The following is a 25,294-nucleotide window of genomic DNA, read 5'->3' as shown; positions in this document are numbered from 1 at the left end:
TGGCACAAGCTGCCCGCTGGGGAGGGATGGGAAGGGAGGAAATAACCGCTGGGAGCAGCAGATGGCATCCTACCACTCAAAAGCTTTCCCGGTGCTGTAAAGCGGAATAAATATATAATAGCAAATGCCTGTGCTCTGCTTATAGCTGCAGTAAGCAATTTGGTAGAAAACTGAGGGGCTTGTTCATTCCTTAGAAGTCATTCCTTTATAAATCTCATATTTTCTTTGCTTTCCCTGTCTCCTTGGGTGAAAAGAGGTATCTATAGCTGATCTGCTCACCCAGATCTGTGCGGGTCTACGCAGCCCGCACAACACGTGCTGTCCCAGAGCCGGCATCCGGAGCTGGCTGGATAAATTATGCCCCAAAGTGCCTAAAGTCTTCTGCAAAAAAAGCTATGAAGAGAGCCTGGATCGGATGTCTTAGCTGCGGAGGTGTTCAGTGTAAACATCTACATTTTACTCCATGAAACCAGCTGACACTTGTCCAGAACAAAACGGCATCACTCTAACTTTTTAAGAGCATCTTCGTACAGAAGTTCCCAGAACAGGTAACCCAGAGGCTCTGCAGGCAAAGGAGGCCTTTGCATCCCGTGAAATGCTTCAGGCAGGGATTTCTTCCTCTTCTTTACTTTCTCTTCTGAAGGTGTTGAGTGAGGGGATGAAAGATATTTTGTCTTTAAAATCCTGATGTAGGAAAGGGCAGTGCTTTTCCAACTGTTATGTGTTGAGCCAGAGTTGCAGATTTTTTCCAAGGAAGTTTGGGCTGAATTTCTGGTTGCTGTGTTGCATGATAAATTGTTTACGGTCTGCAACTACAGGCAAGTGAGAAAAGTTTCTCCCATCCCAATTTCCTCATAAGTTATATAATTATAAGAATCTTCACAGAGAAAACAAAAGTCTACTAGCCCACAGATAAACCCTGTGCGGTTTAATGAGGTTTGAATTTAATGTTTCCAGGGCTTCTATCTTCAAAAAATGCCTCTTCAAGAACTGCAGCCCTTCCAACCCAAACCATTCTATGAGTCTATGAGTGTATGAGTTGATATGGATGACAAATGCTGGTGTAGCACTGGCTCTGGTTTCCACTCAAAGCTGGCACATTGCTCCTTTCCTCTGCAACCACCAACGGCAGCTGACAAACGCCTTATTGCCGGCTCCGCTATCGATAGCCCAGAAGAGGAGGTTTCTGCTCCTGCTACTGCACGAGACCCTCCCCGGCTCTCAGTGCAATTCTTTGCACCGCTGGCATGTGGTTACTGCTCGCGTTGCCACTGCTGATTTCCTCAGTGACCATTAACTGTCATGAACACAAGATGTAGGATAAAATTGCCGGCATGGCTGGCAGCGTTTGGGTGAGAACGTGCCCCTTTCTGTTCCGCCCTAGCACTCAGCATCATCACGGGTGCAGTGCTTCTAGCTCCTGGCAGCTCCGAGGGTGCAGGCTGTGATGAGCTGCTCAGAGTCTCTGCCTCGGGGCAAGAGCTGGAAGCCAGATCTCAGATGTTTTCAACTCACTTTAGGATTTCTAGGATCCTAAAAGTTTTCTCACTGAGTCTTGCTAGCTAGTACATTTAAGCTTGCTGCTGTTAGGCTTGCTTTTCGCACCTGTCTTTCATTGACCTCTTTTTGTGTACAGACTGAAAATGTCTGGGGTGGAGGGTCTCTGTGTATTTCATGGGCATAACCCTAACCCTAACCCTAACCCTAACCCTAACCCTAACCCTAACCCTAACCCTAACCCTAACCCTAACCCTAACCCTAACCCTAACCCTAACCCTAACCCTAACCCTAACCCTAACCCTAACCCTAACCCTAACCCTAACCCTAACCCTAACCCTAACCCTAACCCTAACCCTAACCCTAACCCTAACCCTAACCCTAACCCTAACCCTAACCCTAACCCTAACCCTAACCCTAACCCTAACCCTAACCCTAACCCTAACCCTAACCCTAACCCTAACCCTAACCCTAACCCTAACCCTAACCCTAACCCTAACCCTAACCCTAACCCTAACCCTAACCCTAACCCTAACCCTAACCCTAACCCTAACCCTAACCCTAACCCTAACCCTAACCCTAACCCTAACCCTAACCCTAACCCTAACCCTAACCCTAACCCTAACCCTAACCCTAACCCTAACCCTAACCCTAACCCTAACCCTAACCCTAACCCTAACCCTAACCCTAACCCTAACCCTAACCCTAACCCTAACCCTAACCCTAACCCTAACCCTAACCCTAACCCTAACCCTAACCCTAACCCTAACCCTAACCCTAACCCTAACCATAACCATGTCAGGGGAGGGACTGCATCTCAGCATGGGCTGTCTCATCTCTGGGCTCACCTTCATCTCTCCTCCTTCCTCTGTGATATTTTTTAATAGGTGTCAAATGCAGACTCATGTGGTGGCTGCATTGCCTCGTGTACTGTGCCTCATGCGATGGCTACATTGCTTTGATGAAGAAGGAGCCAAGTACAGGTAAGCCAGTATCATGAATTTCCTGCTTTCTGTGCATCCGCATGTGAATTTACAGGGAATAAAAGTCATCCAGAAACTGTCGCAGAGGACTGCCACGCCGGGCTCCTCCGTCTCCGCACTCTTTTCCCATGGTGTCTCAGAGCAGAACGTGGAGCAGAGGATTTGCTGCCTTCATGTTTTGCTCTGGGTTTGATTTTCCAGGTGAAGGACTTACCCCACTTCGAGGTGCTCCCAGACGAGGCGGTGGGGAGCAGGTACGTGGGAGCTTGTGCAGGCTGGTTACCAACACCCACTGCAAATTGTCAGTTTGAGTTACTGGAAAAGCTCAGCACAAACTACATTTCAAGACATTGACTACAGCTGTTGCAAAGACAGTGTAAAGCCTGGATGTCTTTTCCAGCAAGGATGAGAGCACCCACGTCAGTTCAGCCAAAGAGTTGTTCGTTGCTTTAAAATGACCCAAAAGGTACATTTGTAACGAAGGAAAAAAAAAAACACCTGGAGGGAAACCTTGCTGTTGCACAGGAATACGGGGTATGGTTTACTTCTGTGCTTTCCTGGGGCCTCATAACATCTATATTTGCTTTTTACTCTTCTCTGTCGGTCATGGAAATGGACATTTTGATTAAAGCTGTTATCCCAGTGAGGAGGCAGAATGTAGCTTCATTTAATATGAGGCTTTTAATGAATGTCTTGAAGCGAAGAAAAAAGAAGATAAAAATCCATTTTACAAAGGATTTCTGAATCTTTCCCCTTCAGAGCTGCTGGCAACACAACTGTTGTAGCAGAAATTGTTGCTTACAAAAGATATTGATTATTGTGGCCAAATAAAGGACCCAAGACCGCACTGGGAGGGTGGTCGCATTCAGCTGCGGGATGGGGAGAAGCTGGTTCCACCATCCTAGGGCAGGTCCAAGGCTGGGGGTCGGAGACCTGTCCCCAGCTGCTTCGCACCAGTGCGAGAGTGGCAGCAGGGGTGGTTTCTTCTTTCCCACTGGTCCCTTCCCCAGAGGTCCCCCCGCTATCCCTCTGTCCTCTTTGGAGACGGTCAGCCAGGGTGATCCCAGCTGAGGGTACACAGAAAAAGGGTATTGTTGGCCCTTCATTTCTTGAGCTGCAGTGGAAAAGCCAGATGGTGTTTTCAGGTTGTTACAATCACAAAAAAAGCTGCAGACAGCAGTTGGCTTTTGGGGCTTGTTCTGGAAATTCAAACTCTAGTTCTTATATAAATGCCCAAGTCACCCACTGGGATGTTTTAAGAAAAGACACAGTGTCACACTTACGTGACATTGAGATAGTCAAAGATTTGCCTCTGTTAACGCTTAGCAAAGAGGTTGGCAGCTGCTCCCAGAGAGCAGGATCATCGCTTACCCCGTTCTCCTCCCATGCAGACCAGATATGACCTTCTTTCCCCTTTGCTCTGGAGTTGAATTAGGTGGAGGATGCCAAAAAGGAGGGAAGACCAAAGCCTTGTTTCCACTTACATGTTTGCTCGGTGGCTTGTGGCACTGTGGAGGTAAGCTCCTGGGACCTGCCGTAGGCAATGGATGATGTCCTGCTCAGGGCAACATCAAACTGATTCATTCTTCCAACAGCAGAAGCATGAGTCCCCTGTGTTTTAGTGTCCCATCTGTCTGCAGCAGCTGCAGTGGGTGGTGGGAGGGTGATGTGGGACCCTTCGCAACTTGAAACACCACAACTGGAGAGGTTGGCTGGCTACAGGCCTCTCCATGCTCATCTTCTCCTTTGTCAAAATCTGAATATTAAAATATGGTCTCCTCTTTTTCCCAACACCCCCTCCTTTCCCTCTGTGAGCTGCCTGCTTCAGCACCCACCACAGGTTTGGAGAGGCTGAGGTTGCAAGGCAGATGGGGGGCTGACTGGGTAGTGGGAGTGGGGAGAGCCAGAGCAGCACACGTCTTCCTTCCAGTACTTAAAGGGTGCTTGTAAGAAAGATGGGGACAGACTTTGTAGCAGGGCCGGCTGTGATAGGTTTTACACTAAAAGGGGGCAGATTTAGACTAGATAGAAGGAAGAAATTTTTCACCATGAGGGTGGTGAAACCCTGGCACAGGTTGCCCAGAGAGATGGTAGATGCCCCATCCCTGGAAACGTTCTAGGTTGGGTTGGACGGGGCTCTGAGCAACCTGATCTAGTTGAAGATGTCCCTGCCGATTGCAAGGGGGTTGGACTAGATGGCCTTTAAAGGTCCCTTCCAACCCAAAGATTCTATGATTCTATGTTTCATAGCAGGTGGCCTGGTGCAATAGGGAGGACAAATAACTCATTGTTGGGGATCTCCTCTTCCTATTCCCTCCCAGCAAAAGAATAAGCACCAAGCAGAGGACACTGGCCAAGCATGAATTACCTATGAGAATAAAGAATTTATTTTGGTTATGGCTTACTGGGAGGGCCCACCGTGCCCCTTTTATCTTCATCTCTTCCTAGTTTCTAAGAGGTTGCTGGGTTTGCTTTCAGACTGTAGCCATGCTGAATGAGGAAAAGACGAAAGAGGCAGTGGGAAGAGGAGACAGGTCTCAGCAAGTGCCCTCAGCTCTGCTCTGAGCCTCCAGCCTGACGCTTAAGTTGGGAGAGCAAAATAGAAATAAGCAAAGAGCTGGCTCAGTAAGAGGTAACGGCTAAGGAATTGGCAACTGACATCTTGAGCTTTTTCTGTTACGTTTTCCATTTTTGCCTTTTCCTCTTCTTTTGCAAATGGGAAGCAGACAAGAAGTGCAGGGAAGAATGAGCACCGAGGGGAGCCGGCATTGACCCAGGGCAGGGGAGAAAGCGTCCTCAGCCCAGCCCTCACTGGGGCATGTCTGGCAGCCGCGCGCAGCCCCAGGAAGGGCTGCAGGGCAGATGTGCCCTGTGGCCCGGTACACCGAGCTAAACCACCCAGTGCATTCCCACTGCCAGCGCGAGTGTGCTTCGGGGATACGCCAAGAGCATGAGAGCAAAAGCAAGAGCCCCTCCCCAGGTGCCAGCACAGCTCCATGAGGGTACCGGCGCCCGCCTCGTTCCCTGCTCTCCCCCACCAAATGCCCATTTCTCCCCATTGCTCACAGCGCTCTTTACTGGTCTTCCCACGGGAAAGGTGTTGTGAGCACTCCACATATCCTTTCTCCTTCACTCATTTTTTCCTTCCTACCCTTCAGAGATGCAACATTTATTTGGCCTGAGCTCGTGGGCAGAGCTTGGATGGGTTTATATGCTCCATGCCTGAACCCACAGGCAATTACAAACATGGCTGGCTGCCTGGCTTTGTTAATTAGCTACCAACAATGCATCACTTTTCCCTCTGTGGTTTCCTCCTGAATTAGTAGGGCATTGCTCATTAGTTCTCTTCCACTTTGGGATGCCACAGTTGAACATTACGGCATCCAGAAATGCCAGGTAGTTGAGAGTACGAGCTTGATTTGTTTGGACAATAAAAAAATATTAGTTACATTTAAGTAATTGAACAAAATAACAGCAAGCCTATTTTGTACTTTTGTACTTGCACATTTTGTACTAGTGCAATCTGCCTGCCCCGTACCAGTGCTCAAGCTTCTCGTTTCCTGATTTGTTGTCGACAAACATTAGAGCAAGTGTCCACAATAGTTTCTTGGGTTTGCTGTGAAACAGTACATTTCTCTCCCTGTGAATTTGGTTCAGTAAAGTGGGTATCAGTTGATGGGACATCACCCTGGACACCGAAACGTGCAGCAAGTCAGCAGGTGCCACTGGAAAGCGTCCTTGTCCCCCTTGTACCTCCAAGTGGCTGTTTAGCACCACAGCCTTGCTACATGATTTAGACTTTTAGGATTAAAAGGTCTTTTGTGTCTTTAGGCCTAGAGACCCAGATGTCTGTGCAGATTTAAACCTTTCCTGAAGTTATAACTTGAGATGAAGCGGACAGCAAATTGTAGAGTACAGTCATAGCCAGGATTTCTAATTTGAGCAAGAGTCTCCATTTTCCCAGGTAATCTGTGAAATGAAAGGATTTCCTCTGCAGGTGTGAAGAAGGTGTGGGAACGTCCAGCTGATCTTGCAGTCCACAAAGTGCTGTCACAGGGGACAGCTAGGGACGGCCTCGACTTGTCCCCCAGCTCTTTCAGTACGGGATGGTCATTCCCGTCCCTGCAGCCAGCGGAGCGAAACGGGCACACGGAAAAGCTGCCGCTGTCTGGTGTCTGAGTGTGGCCCTGGCAGGGGTATGGGTCTCCTCTTGGCTTTAAGGGCAACAACTACCTGAATTCGGGCGGGATGACTCCCTCCTCTTGCTTGCCCCTTTCCTGATGGAGAATCATCTGCAGAAAGATCTGCTATGGCAGACTCAGTAAGTTTTAGTGCTTTGTTACCGCCTCATAACCCACAAGTGACTTTTGGGAAAAGGGGCAACGGATGAAATGGCAAAAATCCCTTTGGTCAAGCTGTCGTGCTTGGCTGATGCCCTCAGAACGCCCATGTGCCAGGTCAGCAGGCAGAAAGGGAGGAAAGGTGCACTTTTACCAAAGACTAGAGGGTAATAGGGGTCTTCTCGTGATCTGCTACTTTGGTATTGAACCCACTTCGTGCTACTTCCATGTTTTCCTCAAAAACAGTCACCATTTACCATGGTGACACCCTTTACCAAGGTCACAGGCAGATCTGATCTGATCTACACCCTGGAGTTTGGGCTCAGTTCAACCAGGAATAGCACTTCCAGCAACTCAAAGTTTATTTAAGTACTTAGCACTAAATAACAGCAGTAGCAACCAGGGTGGTAAAATAATGTTTTATTCCATGAATGAACAAACACTACCATGCCACATCCTAAAGTTCTTTCTACAAAAGATTGTGGACAGAGCAGATTTTTACATTTCTCGGGACAAGTTCATTTCAGGCTTTTGCACCCATCCAGTGTAGCAAAATCTGGACACGCAGCATTCTTATCGTCTATTTGGCATTTTGCCAGATAAAGCAGATTTATACCGTAGTTCTTGTTCACACAATGTTGATGCACTGTAAATTAAAGAAGATAATCAAAAGCAAACTAGGTCATTTCTGTGGTTTATCAATATATTTTTCATGATGGTCAAAGTACAACCAACATTCAAAGCTTAAAATAATGGTAATAAAAAAGACACACTAAAGAACACAATGGAAACATCATCGTTGCTGTCAGGATGTGAGTTTACCCACAGTACTATGTAAAAAGTAGAAACCAGCATTGACATTCAAGCTGTCAAAACAAGAAAAGAAAATACATTAATTGTTATATTTCCAAGCTAGTACTTCTAAAGAGTCCTGACCAGCAAAGAAGTGTTATCGCATGCATGCTGAACACAAGACTAATATTGAATCGGGGACCTGACGAATAACTGACTTACATTCCTTTATATACAACGAAATGAAATATACAGTATTAATGCTGGCTGTACATTTGGTCAGAATATTTTACAAGGAGCGACACTCGTCAAAATTCTTATGAGGCAGAAAGTGGAAGTGAATGAATGTCGGACGTCTTTCTGAGAGTTGAATGCTTTCACAAGAAGTTTTAAAAGTTGCTTTGCACTGCTATAATGAAGTGTTAGATATTTTAAAGTAAAAATGCTCCCCTTTTTTTCCTTTTATGCTAGAGTGAGCAGAAGAGTTAATTAAACGTGTTTGGAATGTGCTAATGTGCTAATCATTGACCTGGAATAAAACTAAGCCGCAGACAGCATGTGCAATAAACCTCTGCACGTTGGTTCTGTTTAAATAGCTTATGAGATGATCTGCAAAGTATCTGGTACAAATTCCTGCTACCATAGCCTCATCTAGCCTTTCCCAACAGGCTGCCAACCAATTGTTCCACTACTAAAAGAAGAAAAATAATTGTGATGGTTGCGTATTTTTCTATAGTACAATAAAAATATCTCAGTGTTAAGCTGATTTAACTTATTTATGTGCATATTTTTCAAGGCTGCCAAAGAAAATACTCAATCTTGCACGCAAAGGCTGTGCTGGGAACATGAGAGTGAGATTTCCTTTGCTTTATTCTAATAGAGTTTTTAATGTTTGGATACCTCGACCCCCATTGCCTCTTTAGGTCTCCATGGTCTAAAGTGAGTTGGTTAATTCAGCGTATTTTTTTTTCCTCATCCAGAACAAGCTGAGAAGCTAATAAGGTAAGCATGAGACCCAATGAAAACAAAAGTAAAAGCTATGCAAAATTAAGAAATAATTACAGGATGGTAAAGAATGGTAGAACTATAGCAATATTTTGTACAATTGAATTTGTCTTTCCTGTAGCAATGAGAAACCTTATGAACATGGGAAAGAGCAGACAAGTATGTACGAATCAGTAGCCTTTAAAATAATTGTGCTATAATCTTTTCCATGTATTAGGTTAGATTTTTTCTGACACGGTGTGATGCAAACTATAGTAACCTTAATATGGATGATGGATTTCCCTGCTACTGCTTGATTGCTTGAATGCAAAGAGACATCAAATTTTCCAGTCCTCAAGGCGGTTTCTCAGGGTGATCCTTCAAGTTCAGCATCTTGCCACTTTCACACTAGAACTCACATTGTGGCAAATAAAAAAGAAAGAAAAAAAAAGGGAGAAAAAGGGAAGAAAAATAAGGTGTTGGTTGTGACAGATTAATTTCAGACAGCAGTTTCTGCTGAGTTCACCATGCTTAATGTTCTTCCATTTAGGAAGGAGTTGCTGTCAAGTAAAGCAGATGAGCTGCTTTCAGTTTTCTTTAAACACATGCTAACAACGTAACATCTCTTTCTTCAGGAAAATGATCCAGTTGCATATTGTTAGAGAGATCTGCCTTGTGCTTAGCACGGACAAGTAGGGTTAATCGTCATCCTCCTCCTCTTTCAGTGGGGCTATCGGGAGTTTGTCCTGAACCTGGAAACACGCTACAAAGAAGTTGACGATGGAGTTGTACAAATGCTGCTCCAATGCCACATTGCTAAAGTAATGGCTTTCATCAGGGTAAATCTGCAAAGAAACGAGGAGATACACACCATTAGGACCTTAAAGTCTCTGACCACCCGTATCTACAACTTGAGCTGGCCTCCAAACCCACTGCTCCTCCTTGGCACTGCACGTCTTCCCATGGATGCGCATGAAGCGCAGGGCAATTCAGGCCCCACAGCACTGTGTGCAGACCTGCATCTTCCTTCAAAAGGAACTTTATGGGGGAAGGGTTTTCCATTTACTTCCATTCTGAACAAGTTCAGGCTAAGCAGAACCAGACCACACTTAAAAATAACAGCGCTTGCTCCTTGTGAAAACTGAAAAAAACCCACTGCAAATCTGTGGAGAGAAATGGCATTAGGTTTTACTGACTAAAATGTGGGCTTTAAAGACAAAATGTCATTAAGTTAAAAAATTGAAATAAAGCTTGCTGGAGAAGTAATTAAATAGAAAAAACATGGGAAGCTAGAAATTAAATAGTTTAAGCACAACTTTCCATTTAAATGGAACAGGTAACTTCTGCACATGCAGTAATGGGTTGTCTAGACTGGGATACTGAAGGGGGAAAAAATGAGTTTCTAGGGCTGGATGCTCGCAGGCAGGACTGAGGTGTCTCTGCTACTCTGAGTACCTTGATCCAAAATGTAGATCCTTCAGCCCTTCATTCAGTCCTCAACTAACCTTTGATGAGCATCAAGCCCCTTGGTGCCTTCAAGCTCCAACGTACTAATGCTTCTGCATTGGGAAATGTACGGGGCACCTCAGTCACGGTAGCACTGACCGAATCCATGCCGGGCTCGCAGCTTAGCTCCCGTGTCTGTGCTCCCTGTCTGCCTTTGGAGCATGATGGAGTGAGCATACCCAACACATGAGGCTCTGCAGAAATGCAGCCAGAGGGAGCTGGTATTCAGTAAATCAAGCATTAGTAGGACTTGGGCCCTGCAACACAACCATCTATACTGTGAGCTGTAGCATGGTCCCTGGCAGGGGCTGAGCCTGGGCTAGTTGCATTCCCCTGGCTGTGGCCTGGGATGTAGCAGAGGGTAGGGACCATCCCCATGGCTGGTGGATGGGTTCATTTTGGAAGCTTTAATGGCTTGGACATGGGCCATTCAGCAAATCAGAGACGTAATTCAGTGGAAAGAGGGGCTTTCTAGACCAGACGACGTCGTTCACAGCGGGATGTCAGATTTAAGTGACATTTCTCTCCTTAACTTTTCTGGTTGATTTAATTTAGATCTCTGTTTCCTTGTAATTCATCCTGAATTTGGCCTGTTGTTCCCAAAGAAAGCAAACAGGCATCAATTCCTTAGAGATATGTCTCTTGAAACCTGATTTACTCTAATTTAATAACTGTTCTACAACTGTCCAAACCAAAATAGTGGTATCAAATAAGCACAGGAGTACATAGGAACACATTATATGCTGGTGTTATTTCTTCTGTCAGGCTGTGTTTGCAAGTGGCTTTTCAAAGCTTGCTTCAAAACAGCAGTCTGAGTTCAAACTGTGAAATAACTGTTCAAATATGAAAAAAGGAAGCATATACTGTACCTGCAAGCTGTAATTAGCCTTTGCCCTAATTAGGTGTGTGATAAGGTCCGCAGTATGCTGAAAATGGATTTTTTCTGTAAAAACAGATTACAATCATTAAAGAGGCAAATTTAATTAAGAAAAATCAAAGCCATCCCAAACATATAATGAGCTCAAATGATGGGCTAACTCACCATCAGCGGTAGCATGAATGATCAAAAATGTCTGTTCCTTCAGTAATGAGACTCTGTGTGCTAATTTGGTGATCTGTGAAGGTAAAGGTTGCAGTAAGATTAAAAATCTTGCTACAAATTAGCAATTTATATGGAGAAAATAGAAGCACTTAATTCCATTTGATACTTCATCACAGGTTAACAAGCAGACACCAGCACAGCATATTCTCTTGGCTACTTGAATCAGTCTGGAGGTAAAATAGACCCCCACTCTGTCCTTCCAGACTCGCTATCAGGAGCAGGAAGAGGTCAGAGACCCTCGCCTGTTCTGATAATGTTCATCAAAAGCCTGAACTGCAGAAGACATGGAAAATGTCAAAGTGAATTTCCAGTGAATACAGAACACTGATGAAAAGCGTGCCCAGGTGCCTATGCCTAAGAACTCTTTGGAGAGCTGGAGTGACTTTGGTATGGTCTGAAAGCCAACCTCAACGAGCTTCGGTAGCCCGGGGAAGGTTCTGATACTAAATTCAAGTGTCCGCTGCTGAGAATGCCTTTGCCCCCAACTGTTTTTCAGATGCACAGGGGAAATACAAATCTGAGTGACTGCAAGTCATACTGGGTAAGAGAAATGAAGGACTTCTCCACTTTTTGCTGCATTGCTCAGAAGAATACAAGTCTCAAGAAGACTCCAAAAGACTTCAAAAAGTCTTGGAGTGGCAAAAGGAATGTATGTCTGAAATCACAGATGTTACTGCTTTATAGAGGGGCAGGAAAGAATAGCTGTCTGAACTTAAATTCATGTTTCTTTCACTGTTTAAATGCATGTGCCCTAGCTCTCATTCACTAACATCAGTTAATGCATTTTTCAGTTCAAACACCCTTGTTTCAATCCTGTCTTTCACCTCTTTTCACCTTCCCACTACCCAGTGTTTGGTGGATGCAGCCCTGTTCTGGCTTTCTTGCAGCACCACACACTGTATGGACTTTTAGAAAATGTTTGCAAATTTTGCAAGGGTGCCTCTGATCTTCGCTCTATTGTTGGACTTAACTAACGAGCTCTCTCATCATCAGATTGCCGGCTATGATGCTTAAGTCTTGTGATGGTGTATGCACATATTTTGCACGTTCTCCCCCTATATGGCTCCTTCCTTTCTGCTCCCTCAGGTTACAGTCTTGAATTATGGGACCTTCATAAAGTTCATGTCTGGTCCATGGATTAGGAACAGTTCTTCTCCCTAACCAGTTCATGGTTCAACTGTGGTGTTTAGGAGATGTGTACCAGTTAGGGTCCGTACCCAGAATGGTGCCACGCTCTACAGAGACCCCAGGTGCTGTTCCTAGCAGTTAGTCCCAAGTCAACCAAAAGTACCACTATTTGGTTAGGCCAGTTTTTCAATGCACAAAGAGCGTGTGGCAATACAAACCTCTCACTTCTGGAATGTTTTCCCTTGCTTTCACCTCTACTGACCTGCCTTCAAATTTCTAAAAGGACTAAAAAAGTTTGCAATGAGCTAGAGATCAGGAGTGCAAAATCTGAGAGACAATGAACTCAGTATTTAGACAGGCAGGAAAAGGTTCCATTGCAGGGGCACAAGGTGCTACCTGCCTTCTCTGTAAGAAAACAGTTCCAAACCTTTGCTTCCTTCATGTCTTCTAGCTGAAGACAAGGCTTAGTAGGCTTAACAATGTTTTCTGTATAAGAAATTTTGTTTGTGTGACTATTCTTTATTAGGTTTTTCCTCCAAGCAATTGAAGGAAAGAAGACATGAATCAACTGATCCCATCATCCATATTGCACAATATCTTCATTAACTGGTGCCGTGTCTCCTTTTCCATGCCCTGCTCAGTGCTGACACAGAGCTCTGCCTACCTGAAATATCACATCTGTGCTTACATCGAAAAAGCCAAGAGAAGCTGAGTTTCACTTGACTTTGGGTCAAAAATTATACCTCAGAGAGAATCAATGTGGCAAGACCATTGAGATGAACTTTAAAGGAGGTCATGACATTGTGTCCACTTGGACATATCTGAGTCACTCAGCCTCAGCAATTTCAATCTGTCAAACTGGACTAACTGTATTTACCCAATTTAGAGAGGCAGACATGAAGGCTAATCAATAAAAAACATATTCATCATTACTATTAAGACAACAAAAGCAGTAAGCAGGCTGAAGAACACCTTGCTGCCTTTTAAATATAGAGTTTTACTAGTGAGTCCAACTTGCATATCCTTTTTCCATCCCCAAAAGAGAACACACTGAGGAAGAGTTAAAACCCTGTTCACATTTTATCAGGGAAATGCAGTGTCCATGCAGTTACCTCGTATGCTCTGTTGTCAATCCCATGCAAGCCCAAGTATCTTTCAGAAAAGGCTGAAGCTTGAACAAAAAAAAAGAAAACATCTTTGTCAGTCATAAATGAGTACACTTGTGCCGGACAAATATTGCAAATACTAAAAAGTATCTTCTTTTCTAACATTGCCTTAGTTACATAGGAAATATTCCTAAAAGTTTTTGAAAATGCACTAAGAACATGTATGATACTACAGTCTTTCATTATCACCATGTACTTACGGTTTCTAAATAAGTCACAGAAGAGCCTTTTTGTTTTTCATTAATGCAACCAGGATATGAGAGAAGAGCACTATTGTGTTGTGTCCCTTCCTCCTTTCACATGGGGCTGTCTCCATCAACAGTTGACTGCAAGCTCCCGTTGGTCTCAGGGGTAACTGTACAGGACCTGAAGGCTGGCTTAACACCACTGACTTTCATGGAAGTTCCCTGATTTTCACTGGCACTAAGTGCAGAGGGAACGGGTGTCCCTGAGAGAAAGGACCACCATGTCCAGTGGAGTATTGCCATCAGAGAGATGATGAGGTGGGCAGGCTGGACCACAACTCCCAAGGATGGATGGATCAGGCAAGAAAGAAGCACATTCAAGGCAGTGGTGCAGGTTGGTATCAGAGGCTGGAGGGTTTTAGAGCTAATTCTTCTTTATTTGGAAGGAATGAGTAATAAAAGTTACTTTAGCACTCTGACCACCATGGTTGATCCCATTGGTGCCAGCAAAACTGTTCCTGAGGGGGAAAAAAGGGTGTATAGCTAGTCCTAAGAAGACACACGATACAAAACAGGCAGGAGCTTGGGGAAGAAAGAGTAGGTAACTGTGAAAGGTTCGGGCAGAAATATCATTTGTGGTCAGCAAGAGGGCCTGTGGGCTCTGGGATGGGGTTTACCATATAGTTTGAAGTCCGTCAGCGGGGAGAGAGCAGCTCCACAGGCAAACACCTGGTTCTCTTCGCCGGCTGGAAGCATATAAGTGCTCAGGTAGCCACCGTAATCCTGGAACACAAACAGGGCAGGGCTGTCAGCCGTCCTGCCACGAGGCGCTGCTGCTTTTGGGTAGAGAAACAGGGCAGCTGAGACCTTGCAGTAAACTCGGCCAATTATAGACCCTTGCCCTGAAAAACATGAAAGAAGGGACATCTTCCTGGCTTTGGCAGATGCGGCTGAAGATAGGCTCTACACTCATTGCACTCTCCTGAAGACATGAGGGCTGTGTGCTTAAGAGCTTGCCTCCTTTCATCTCACATTATGGCTGTGGATCCGATCAGATATGTTAGCTCTCAAAAATATTACCCTGCTTTTTCGTTATTTAAAATGGACATCACCATTTCAGCTTCTGCCGTCAGCCTGTTAACAATTCCCTGCAGAGATGCTGCTGTATGTACAGCTCTTCTCGCCCACTCTAAGCCTGCATCTCCCACAATAAACAATTTCTACTCGCGGTCCCATTCTCATTTCAAACTGTGTGTACTTTGCGATTGCTGTTCCCAGCCGGGCTCACACTGTGGTGCGAATCAGCCTGAGAAATCGATATTGTTGTTGTACAATATGATACGTATGACACGAGCTAGATCTACCAATATTCCCATAGGCCTTAAGGGACAAGATGAAAATGAAATGAAAGTTTGCAAGGGTAAAAATAATTAATTTTTTCACAGTGTTTTTCTGACAATCGTCACTTTCTGCGCTTGGAAGTTAATTAAAAAAAAATTGACAAATACATTGATAAAATGAAAGCTTTCATCTTTAACAGTCTACCTCAAAAATAAATAATAATAAAACAGTCACCACTGACACATTCAATAAATCAGGATTTAGCTCAGCTGCTTAACCACAGCAACCAACTAGAACAGCACAGAGGAACTACGGGAAACTGTTACCTTCCCAAACACACCGACTCGCAGCTTATCAATGTAATGCTCCTTTAGCATTGTCCTAGAACATGAGAGAGGAGAAACAATGGGTTAAAAATATTTTTCCCTTAGATGTAGCAAACATAGTGTGACTTTTATCAGCCTGAATTGGGGGTGGCCGCAGAAAAATGATGTAGACAATCTCAATTCATGCTGGTACATGCTGCTTTCACATGAGTCTCTGTTTGGTTTAATCTTGCAACCCGTTGTGTTGGATTTGACCAAGCAATGGCAACAAATAACCTGCACTACCTCTGAAAGTCATAATAGACCTGATGCTATTGCACTACTCTGATGGTGTTTTTAGGTCGATTATGTGCAGAATAAATCTAACAATATGATAGGACTTGACATTTAGGGTTATGCACTGTTTTTTCTGTTTTAAAAAGTTACAGCATTTAAAGATGGATTTTTTCCAACTACCAGGCCAGCAAAAAAATTAATGTAGGAGCTGATATTCAAGCTTACTTTTTTGTAGCTGTATGACTGTATAGAGCTAAAAATAAATCGGCTTTGAACACGTGATACAGATAAGTGTGCTCTAATTTAGCTCTGGTTAAGGCTTGTTTTCCTCCCTCTGCACTGGCTGGAATGAGCTCTCTCTCACATGGCATCACTTGGTCACAGCTGTATGACTACATCGTCCTTCCCTCCCATCTCCTTCCTCTACCCTACGCAAGCATTAAAGCAACCAGGACTAATGATAGTCTTGGGTTAATTTTCATTAATGAATTAATTTCTTCAATAACAGTGTCATTCACCGGACAGCTTCCAACTGATCCTTCTCTTCCAAAAGTCCCAGTCTTCTCTTAACCTCATGCAACAGCTTAGTGCCTTGGAAGCCACTCCCACGACCGTCGAACTTCAGCACGATGGCGTTGTGAGAGCTGACCATGACGCTTTCCCACGTCACCTCAAATCTCTCCGTTACGATCTGGCTGCCGGGCGTCCCGTCTCTGAAACAGAAACAGGCATCAAGCAAAGGCAACGGCACCAAGCACAGACCAAACGCCCTCCCCGGGGCCGTGAGCTTGCCATGGCAATGGGGATCGGCGGGTCCCATGTGCGTTGTAAGGGAGGGCAGATTTCAAGAAGGGAAGACCAGTCTCTGTAATGTTGATGCACAGAAGGCTGGTTGTGTGGGATGGGTTTTGAGGCTGGGGTGGAAGCTGCAGGCTGTTTTCTGCCTCCCTCCTTGCACAGCAACTATCGCTGTGCTAAGCTGAGCTTTGAACAAACCTAGCAAGCACATCACTAACTGGGCAGGACTCCTCCTGTGAGTAAACCAGAGCGGCGACACAGAGGTCAGTTGGCTTCTCCCCATTTATGCCTGCTCTAATCTATAGTTAGTATCTAGCAGGATTTTTCTGCTGGAGGGGTTTCTGTGAGGATCCTGGCTTTGGGGAGTGCTGGCACTGCCAAAATATGCTGGATGAAGCTTGCAGACATCAAACCCTCATTCTTTTACTGGTAAGTATTTGGGTTTCGTTCACTGCCCCCATTCACCCAGCCCAGACCTTCCCTCTCCCATGGGCTTCTCCGCAGCGGCTGTAGATGGAGCCGTCAGTCACTTCTGTCACCACTGCTTAACACAAGAACACTTAAAGCGATAAAACTAACAGCTTAAAAATGCCCAGGTTGGACCAAAATTGGTGGGTAAGGGACAGGGGTGGGCAAGACTCCCTCTTCACCCTTCTGCTTAAGGCCCAATCCTGCGCAGGGGAAACATCTCGAGAAATATTGACCCCACTTCAGCCAGACAGCTCAGAAAAATCAAGAGATGATGATGATGAGAAGTAGTATTTTAGGACTGGGATTACTGTAGAGCCATTGGCACTTCCATCTACTTCTTGTCCTTTTTGGGGTTCTCGGAGACATCAGGCAACTCACTGCAGGATATTCATGTGCGTGAGACTTCAGTCATTCGCATTTGCTCAGGCGAGACCCCGGCACATCCAGCTTCAGAGGCAGCCTAATCAAGTGCTGTTAGCTTGATGAGTACCAATCTTCCTCAAGCACTTGTATAATGAAGTACATTTTCTCTGCAGTAATTTTGTGATGTAACGACATGCTTATTGCAGTGTTTTTGCCCTTCATGCAGGGATGTGCAGGATGGTGTTCAGGCATTCGTCACCCCTGTGTGAGGCTCCTCTCTCATGGGGTGCTCCCTGCCAGGGAGCAAGTGATGCAGTGGGACGCAGCCAGGGCCAAGCAGATTCTTCCAAGGTCAGTGATTTCCCTCCCCCAGTTTCTTTCCAAATTGCCAGAAAAAACCCAGTAATGTTTTATGTATTATTATTACTAAATGTTGCATAAAGAAATACCCACCTGCTATGCCTGCCAGGAGGAAAACCTACCTACCTAATATAAATGCTAACCTTCTGGAGATATTCAAAGGTTTCTAGCTCTCCTTTCACTGCCACTTCGGGGAACGCTGGCATTTACACGGGAAGGACTGCTGCATGAGGGCATCTAAAATATAAGCTATAGTAAGGCTGACTGCATCCAATTCTAAAATTATCTGTTAAGCACAGGCTGAGTGCCCTAAGAACTGGGACAGAAAGTCAACATCCATCTTTAATTCCTCCCCTTCCTGTTTCTGCCCCAAAAAGTACTGAATTACAGGTGTATGTGGAACAACTTTACAAAATCCTACAATTTACTCTGCAGGATTTCACTAGGGCATGTCCTGGGAGCTGAAACCCTTGGCTCAAACATAGGACCTACGTCTAGCCTCTCCAAGCTCCAAGGTGAGACAGGGGGTAGGGACCAACATGCTGGACCTCATTGTACAAAACAGATCTTAAAAGGCTCTGATCATGGCTGAGGTTTCCACACTTCCCCAAAAATGTGAACAGAAAGAAAGGACGAGCGAGAACTTACACAACCAAAAGCAAGGGGTAGTGCGCGGTGTCCGAAAAGGTTGCTGGCTTTAAGATCTGCATTGGCAATTCTAGGCAAAAAAACCCAAATAACAACACGTCTTCAGTGTGGGAACACTAGATTTTCGGGTGTTTTGGTCACTTATGAGCAGGAACAAAATGGCATTTCAGAGGCACTGGTAAATAACACCTTAGAAACACAGATGTTGTCAAAGGCGAGACCCATATTATGATAGCCGAGGTGACAAGAAATGTAAATTGGGAGTACAGCAGAGCTGTTCAGTCATGCGTCACTTTTACAGCATTCAATTAACATCTGGCAAGAGCTATAATTTTCCTTTTTGGCAGCTGGATGAGTAATGCAGCCAGAAATCAATATTTCATGGCAGCAGAGGAGGGGGAAAATCGGCGATGAAAATGATAATTCAAAACCCAATTAAGTATGGTGGCTGCGGGACAGAATAGGATTATTTTGCTATAAAGGTGTGAAGACAGATAGAGAAACACATATTTTAATCCTAACTTCCAGAGGGCTTAATTTTGCTGTAAAACAGGAGGTGACTGTGCTGAAACCCACGTCGTTATACCGGTACTGAACCAACGTAAGTGAGGGACGTGCTCACCAAAACTTCATTTAACTGCTTCCTATGGCTTCATACCCATAGCCAAAACCACTGCCACACAAATGCTTTCAGCATTAACGAGAGCACATTTATTTTTAAAATGTTACCTACAATCCAGATTAGCAAAGGCCCAGCAATTAAATCGGTATTAGGAGCATTTTCAGTAGATTAATACCCAGATTAACCACGCAGTTTAAGTGGTTTGCTTTGCAATCATTGTCTGACACTCCACCTAATTAGTTATTCCATCTGAATGCTAATAGCTGCAAATTGGATCAATGGCCCAGAGACAGCCAGAAAGGCCATCACTTGACTTTAAATACAACTAAGCACCACGTGCAGTGTTCCCAAGGCTGTTATGCCCAAAGCCTTGAAAATACAGGGAGGGCAGAGCACAGCCACATGGCTGCGGCCAGCTTCTGTTTATTCCGCACAAACGCATATATTTTTGGTTAAACGCGCAGAATTACATTTCAGTGATACCTGCAGTTAAGAAACTTAGCATCAAGTTGAGTAATTCCTAATGAGCTCTCACTGCCACTACGAATTGGCTCACGATGGGTATGGACATGATCTTCATGGCAGGTTTTCCCCTCATCTTTTCCTGCCCGAAACGCTTGGAAATGCACGTCTGTTCTTGTTATTTTATGTACTGGTTTATGTTCCTAATGCCCATGTGGCAAGAAGAACATTTTAGGGCCATTATGAGCCTTTTCAAATGGCAACTGTTCTCAGCCTTTGCTTCCCATTTTATAACACCTGGTAATGGTCGGAATGAGTAACGTGCCACCCATCACACCTCACTGCTTCCATTTCACTGCATAATCTGAGAGGTACGCTCCTTTCTGGCGTGGGAAACATCATGGGTCATACTTTGAACCTAGTGGTTGGTTTTGTTTGTTTGTTTGTTTGTTTAAGTTGCCACCATACACTCCAACTATGGGTTTTGGGAGCCATCGCACAACTCCGAGTATGTGGATTTTCCACATATAGGTAAGATATCTGTGCACAGCCAGAGGAGATGCTTTTTTGGTTGTTTTAGATACAACGACAGAGACAGACAGAAAAAATTTACACTTTGTCTGTTTGCCATTAGGCTTTTCTCTCTTTCTGCCCTGTTTGGCAACTAGACATGTGTGGAATGGTTGCACAAGTGGTACACATAATGCACCAGCTTGCAGATATAAACTGCTCCAAGTTTCTGCCTTCTTGACTCCAGGTGAAATCTCTTTTGGCTTTTCTCATAAAGCTGTTTTTTCCAACCCTACCAAATGATACGGCTTTCCCAAAGAATCCTGAAGGACTCCGATGGGCTGTCATCAGAGAGTCGTCTTCATTCACCGCAGTTCAGTATTGTACACTGAAAGGCGGTCACAGCTACAGCCAGCAAGCACATACAGTATCCCACTTCAAACCCATCTTAAATAATACACCAGTCCAGCTAGGGCAAACGCCCTGAGCAATGGGGGCACCACACCGTGTCATTTCCCGCAGTGGCTTTTTCTCTACAAAGAAAATTTTAAAAGGAAAAAAAAAACCCCAACCCTATCATTTTGCCTTCCTTCAGCTGCATTCTCATCAAATCCTGTCTCTGTAATAACCTCCTTATGTAGCACATCTTAAGAGAGTGCTTTGCAAACGTGTGAGTTTATTGAGAGCCGAAGTCATTTTTCCTCCTGCCAGTCTAGCCAAGATGACTGTATCATTTCACAGATATAGCAGTGAAAAAGAAAAATAAGAGAGAGGAAAGGTTTTACTTACTGTAATCATCTATCTTGATTTCCATGTATTCTACCTTAGGCATTTGCCTGTCATTTACAATCAGCTGCACATTTTCATTTACCTCCAGCTCAAAAATTTCTGAAAGAAGAACAACAAGATTACAAAAGCTTTTGGCATTGTTTGTGAAAAACCATTTTTAACCTTTTATAGCCACCTTAATATTTGTAACACAAGTTTCCTTATAAAAGAATTTCCTTCTAGTCCTCACAGATGTCTAATTCAGTTAAGTCTTTGAACAGGTTCTGCAAAAAGCTATATTCCTGAAATCGGCGACATTCCCCATGCAAATGGGAATGCGACCTTCTGTGTTGAGGCAGTACCATGGGTCCCAGTCAGACTTCTACCTGCCATGCAAAGCTAGATATCAAATGAAGAAGTCCTCAAGTCTGTGCCCAAGTTACACATAATAAATGGGGAAAGGTAGGAGACCATGGAGGGAGTCTCCAGGACAAGGTTGTGCCACTAGACAAGAGAAAATCCATGAGAAGGAAAGCCGTGGGGAGAGAAGAGTGACAAAGGTCATGCAAACCTGCAACGTCAGGTTTTGGGAAAGTCTTGGCTTTCAGAGTGTATTGAGAATTGTTCATTTTGCTTGTGTGTCTTATCCAAGGACCCTCTGGCACTGCAATAGAGGATTCCTTCCTCCTTCCCAGGATTTAACCTTTATACCCCTCATCCTGGCCATGTGCTCCATGCTGAGCCTCTCCTAGAAAAAGTGACCACCTCCAACATCAGAAAGAGCAAGTCCTCCTCAGCGGGTAAGTAAAGGGTCCACCTTTAGGAGACGTTTCAGGTTGTATGCCCTAGGCGGTGGGAAAAGTCTCCTGGTGATGGTGAGGCTCCTGAGCCCCGTGGGGGAGGGATTCAGGGGCCAGGGGATCCCACTGTGGTGGCAGTGAATGCTGGTGTGGGGAGCCTCTTGCAGTGCTCATCCCCGTGGCATCAGGCTGGGTTTGAACCAGGGGGATCCAGGGCGTTACCTCTGCCATGTGAACCCAAGGAGGGTTTGAGGTTTCGCACCAAACTATGTGTTTCATTGACTGTAACTTCCCTTTCAAGACACACCGATAAATAGATGTGTGACCCCATTTCCTCAAATGGTACCCGATTACCACGCTTTCATTGCCCGTCTCTGCTGGATAGGCAGGCACAGCACAAAAACATGCCCTTCCCAGTTAATACATTTCAAAGATATTTCAGCAATAGTATATTGCTTCAGTGACTATTCACCCTGCTTCTGAAAAGCCTGGCTCTTCTCTATTGAAACCACAACCTCCACAAAAGTGCCAAAGCAACAGCCTATTACATTTAGTTAAATATTAAGATTCTCATTTAATTATGGCACACACAAGTAGCTTTATCAGCAGAAAGGGGCTTGCCACGTAGGGGAATTTAGTCAAGCCGTTTTATTTGTTCATATAATTGCATTCACAGAAAGCCAGGAAGACTGTGGAGGAAATAAAAAAGATTGGCATATCTCCTAAAGGACTTTCTTTTCTGCTTTAGGACCACAGGGAGCTTGAGTCTGTGGAGTACAAATGGTCATTGCTTAATTAAATGTAAGCACGGTATAATATTCAGTGCAACTCACTATTATCAGATTATTGCAGAATACAGAGGCAAACTCCCTTTATAGAGTAATGGGCTCATATTAAATAAATAAATTCAGAAACATGCAACTGTCAGTTGCCCTTTATACAAAAGCAAAAGAATAAGGGGAAAAAAGGGAACCAGGGGATATGATAATCACATGCGGAGAATCATGAATTTCAGTAGGGGATGTGTTCTGTGCATGACTAGATTGAGCTCGATGCAATAAATGCTACACATATATATCTGTCAAAATAAAACTAGTCTCTGTCGTTTATGTTACTTTTTCAAGCCCTTCATTTGCTGTTTCTGTTTTATAGTATCTCTCATTTTGTTCACCTAAAAGTATTTTATAAAACTATACGGGAGGCTACAACACAGTTCACGAGAGCACTGTCCTGTACATGCTGTTATAGCCAGTCAGCCATCTCCATGTCTATGGTAAAATTAAGGTATTGTGATTAAGGAGGAAAAAAAAAGAGACACTTTGGAGCTGTAGGTCAGAGCTAAGAAACTCTCTTGGCCCTGTGGCAACATCCTCTGTGGGCTGAAGAGCCTTGCGGGCACCAGGAGCGCTGCCCTGGAGATGCACTGCCAAGGGCAGATCTCTGCTGGGAAGAAGAAGAGCTGATACTCCCTTGTGCAGAGACCGAAGTATGAGTGGTCACCGGTGCAGAAAGGCTGGAGAGCTAGGGACTTGCAATTTGCTTTCAGTATTCCTTAAAAAAAGCAATTCTTGTATTTTTGTAGGCCAGGATAACTACAAATGCCAACTTTTGCTTATTTATAGCAGACGTAGTTTCACAAGGGACCAGACTGGCACATGGAGCTATACCCCTATCCCACTCACAACGGGAACATGAACAAAAAGTGAGAGCCCTCCTTCGGGCAGCAAAATCTGTCAGGTCTCATGGCACATTTACCCAGAAATCATAGACCAGTGGGGAAACTGAGGCACAAGGAAATGAAATATTTATCTCGCAGTCATCCCATAAGCAAGGTGATGGAGATGGTCTAAGCCATGGTACGTTGTGCTGCTTTGCTTTGGCAGCAAAGATCCTTCTTCTGCCCTTACAAGACAGTCAGCACATTGCTTTAGCGTAACTTGTTCCAGGATGCTGCTAACTTTATGCATACCTTTCTCTGCAAAGGAGCTGTTAAATTGGAACAAATTAATTGAAAAAGATGGGAGGAGAAATTATAGTTAAATGTACAATGCATCTCCTTAACGGTATTGAACACTGTTAACACTAGATGGAACACTGCTGAGTATTTCTATTTTAATGGTAAAGTATACAATATGCCACAAATCTGATTCTAAATGTGATTAAAAAAAAAATCAGTCAAAATTTCGGATTTCACTCTGCACATCCTGCTTACAAGCAAAACTTTTCTAGGTGGGGTAAGGGCTTGAAATGGATGTTGCCAACAGAAATTGAGAGAACAGGGAATAAAAAGTCACACACAGAAACTGTATGAAGCAAGATGGATCCTGTGCTTTTTTCTTACATGTCCTGGTGCCACAGGAGTTTTTCCTTTGACATTTACCACCTTCAGTGGGAAATTAAGCAGCTCAGCATTTCACAGAAAACCTGTAGTCTGGGGGCCAAGTTCCCGGGTTTGCTCTGCTCCTTTGCAGATACGACAGCAAGGCGTTGCTGTAAATCCAGTTAAGCTAAACTGATACCTGATAAACTGGCGGCATACAGAGCAGCTAGAATAAAGGTGTTGCTTCTTGTTTGGATCACAGCAATGCCTGAAGTCCCTAACTGCAGGTTAAGCCTGGGCTAACTTCTACATTATAATGACAGATAAGGGTTTCCAATCAAAATGACGGGAGCAGATAAATCTTGCTTTCACATGAGACTCAGTCCCACACCCTGCTACGAAGTCTCCTGAGACTCTTAAAAAGGTGCCTTGGTTTAAGAGACCTTGGTTTAAGACCCCTGTAGAGAAAGGACAGAGAAAGGCTGTCTCTCTGAGGGTCCCTGCCACACTGACTTGGGGTAAAAAACTGAACTTTCTGGATAATTTGTATTGCTACAGGTGTGAAGGAGGAATCCCAGAAATCTCATGGCTCTCTGGGCTCTACAGGGATTCCTAACCAGTCTGGCAATGGCTACAGCCAGTACCAAAGATTTTGAGGGAAAAAACTTGTATTTGGAATAATTCCAGCTTCATATTGGTGTACATCTGCATCACTAGCATTAAAAAAGCTGTACTGAACAAGTAAGTGCTACAATCCCCGTGAACCGATCCGGACGCCAGGCAGAGCTACAACTTGCGGGGCTCATTCCTCTGTGTTGTCTCTTTCAAGCTGGTAATCCATATTAGAGTCATTTTTAAAAAATCATAGATTGAGCTAAATATTTCTTATTTTTGAGTAGGTCGTAAATCAATATTTGTGGAAGACTAACAAAAAGAGCGGCAGAGATCTGAACAGTGCATTTTTTGAAGAAAGTTGATAACAATTGTCATGCCCAAACCACTGTTTTCACACCCCAAGATACACTCCCTACTAGTGTAAGTAAGTTTACTAAAAAGCAGGTACATCTCAGTGTCCTGCCTGACTACTTTGAAGAATTGCAAGGCTCAAGCCCATTCTTACTCTGTGCATCGGTTGTGTTGTGAACAGTCACCATCGGGACTCGGGGACCTTGAAAAGAAGAAGAAAAAAACTCAGTTAAATATCTATTGAAGAACACACAGACACACATGAATCTGGTTTTGAATTCCACAGAGCCGAAGACTCCTGAGACTCGCTTTCCATGCAAGAGTAATCTAAAAAGCAAATCACCCTGGTATTAGAAAGTGTCTGTGAATAAATGACAGTACTGTAGACTCGAAGACATGCGAGGTTTCAAAGCCCTCTCCCAACGGACCACTAAATGCATCTTTACCTAATTTCTTTCCCTAATTTGTAAACATTATAATTAGCACAAACACAATTAAATCACTTGCTTTAAATTATTCTAATGACACCCAAACATCAAGCATTTACATTTTATGTGCGATGGATAACTGTTGCTGTTTT

General features: G+C 44.3%; 1 protein-coding gene across 1 annotated transcript; it reads right to left on the bottom strand.

The window, feature by feature from the left end:
* Positions 1–9,192: 9,192 nt before the first annotated feature.
* On the bottom strand, positions 9,193–24,951 carry LOC104622524 (dipeptidyl aminopeptidase-like protein 6; the record flags this gene model as incomplete). Its single annotated transcript, XM_010289340.1, has 10 exons — positions 9,193–9,441; positions 10,972–11,045; positions 11,145–11,217; positions 13,445–13,503; positions 14,361–14,466; positions 15,351–15,405; positions 16,145–16,339; positions 18,267–18,336; positions 20,650–20,748; positions 24,869–24,951. Coding segments are annotated over 10 exons (961 nt in total), but the record flags the coding sequence as incomplete, so codon positions are not given.
* Between the last annotated feature and the right edge of the window lie 343 nt (positions 24,952–25,294).

The sequence above is a fragment of the Phaethon lepturus genome, unplaced genomic scaffold, assembly GCF_000687285.1.
Source record: "Phaethon lepturus isolate BGI_N335 unplaced genomic scaffold, ASM68728v1 scaffold36486, whole genome shotgun sequence".
NCBI classification, from domain to species: domain Eukaryota; kingdom Metazoa; phylum Chordata; class Aves; order Phaethontiformes; family Phaethontidae; genus Phaethon; species Phaethon lepturus.
This window is presented reverse-complemented; position numbering and strand designations above follow the sequence as displayed.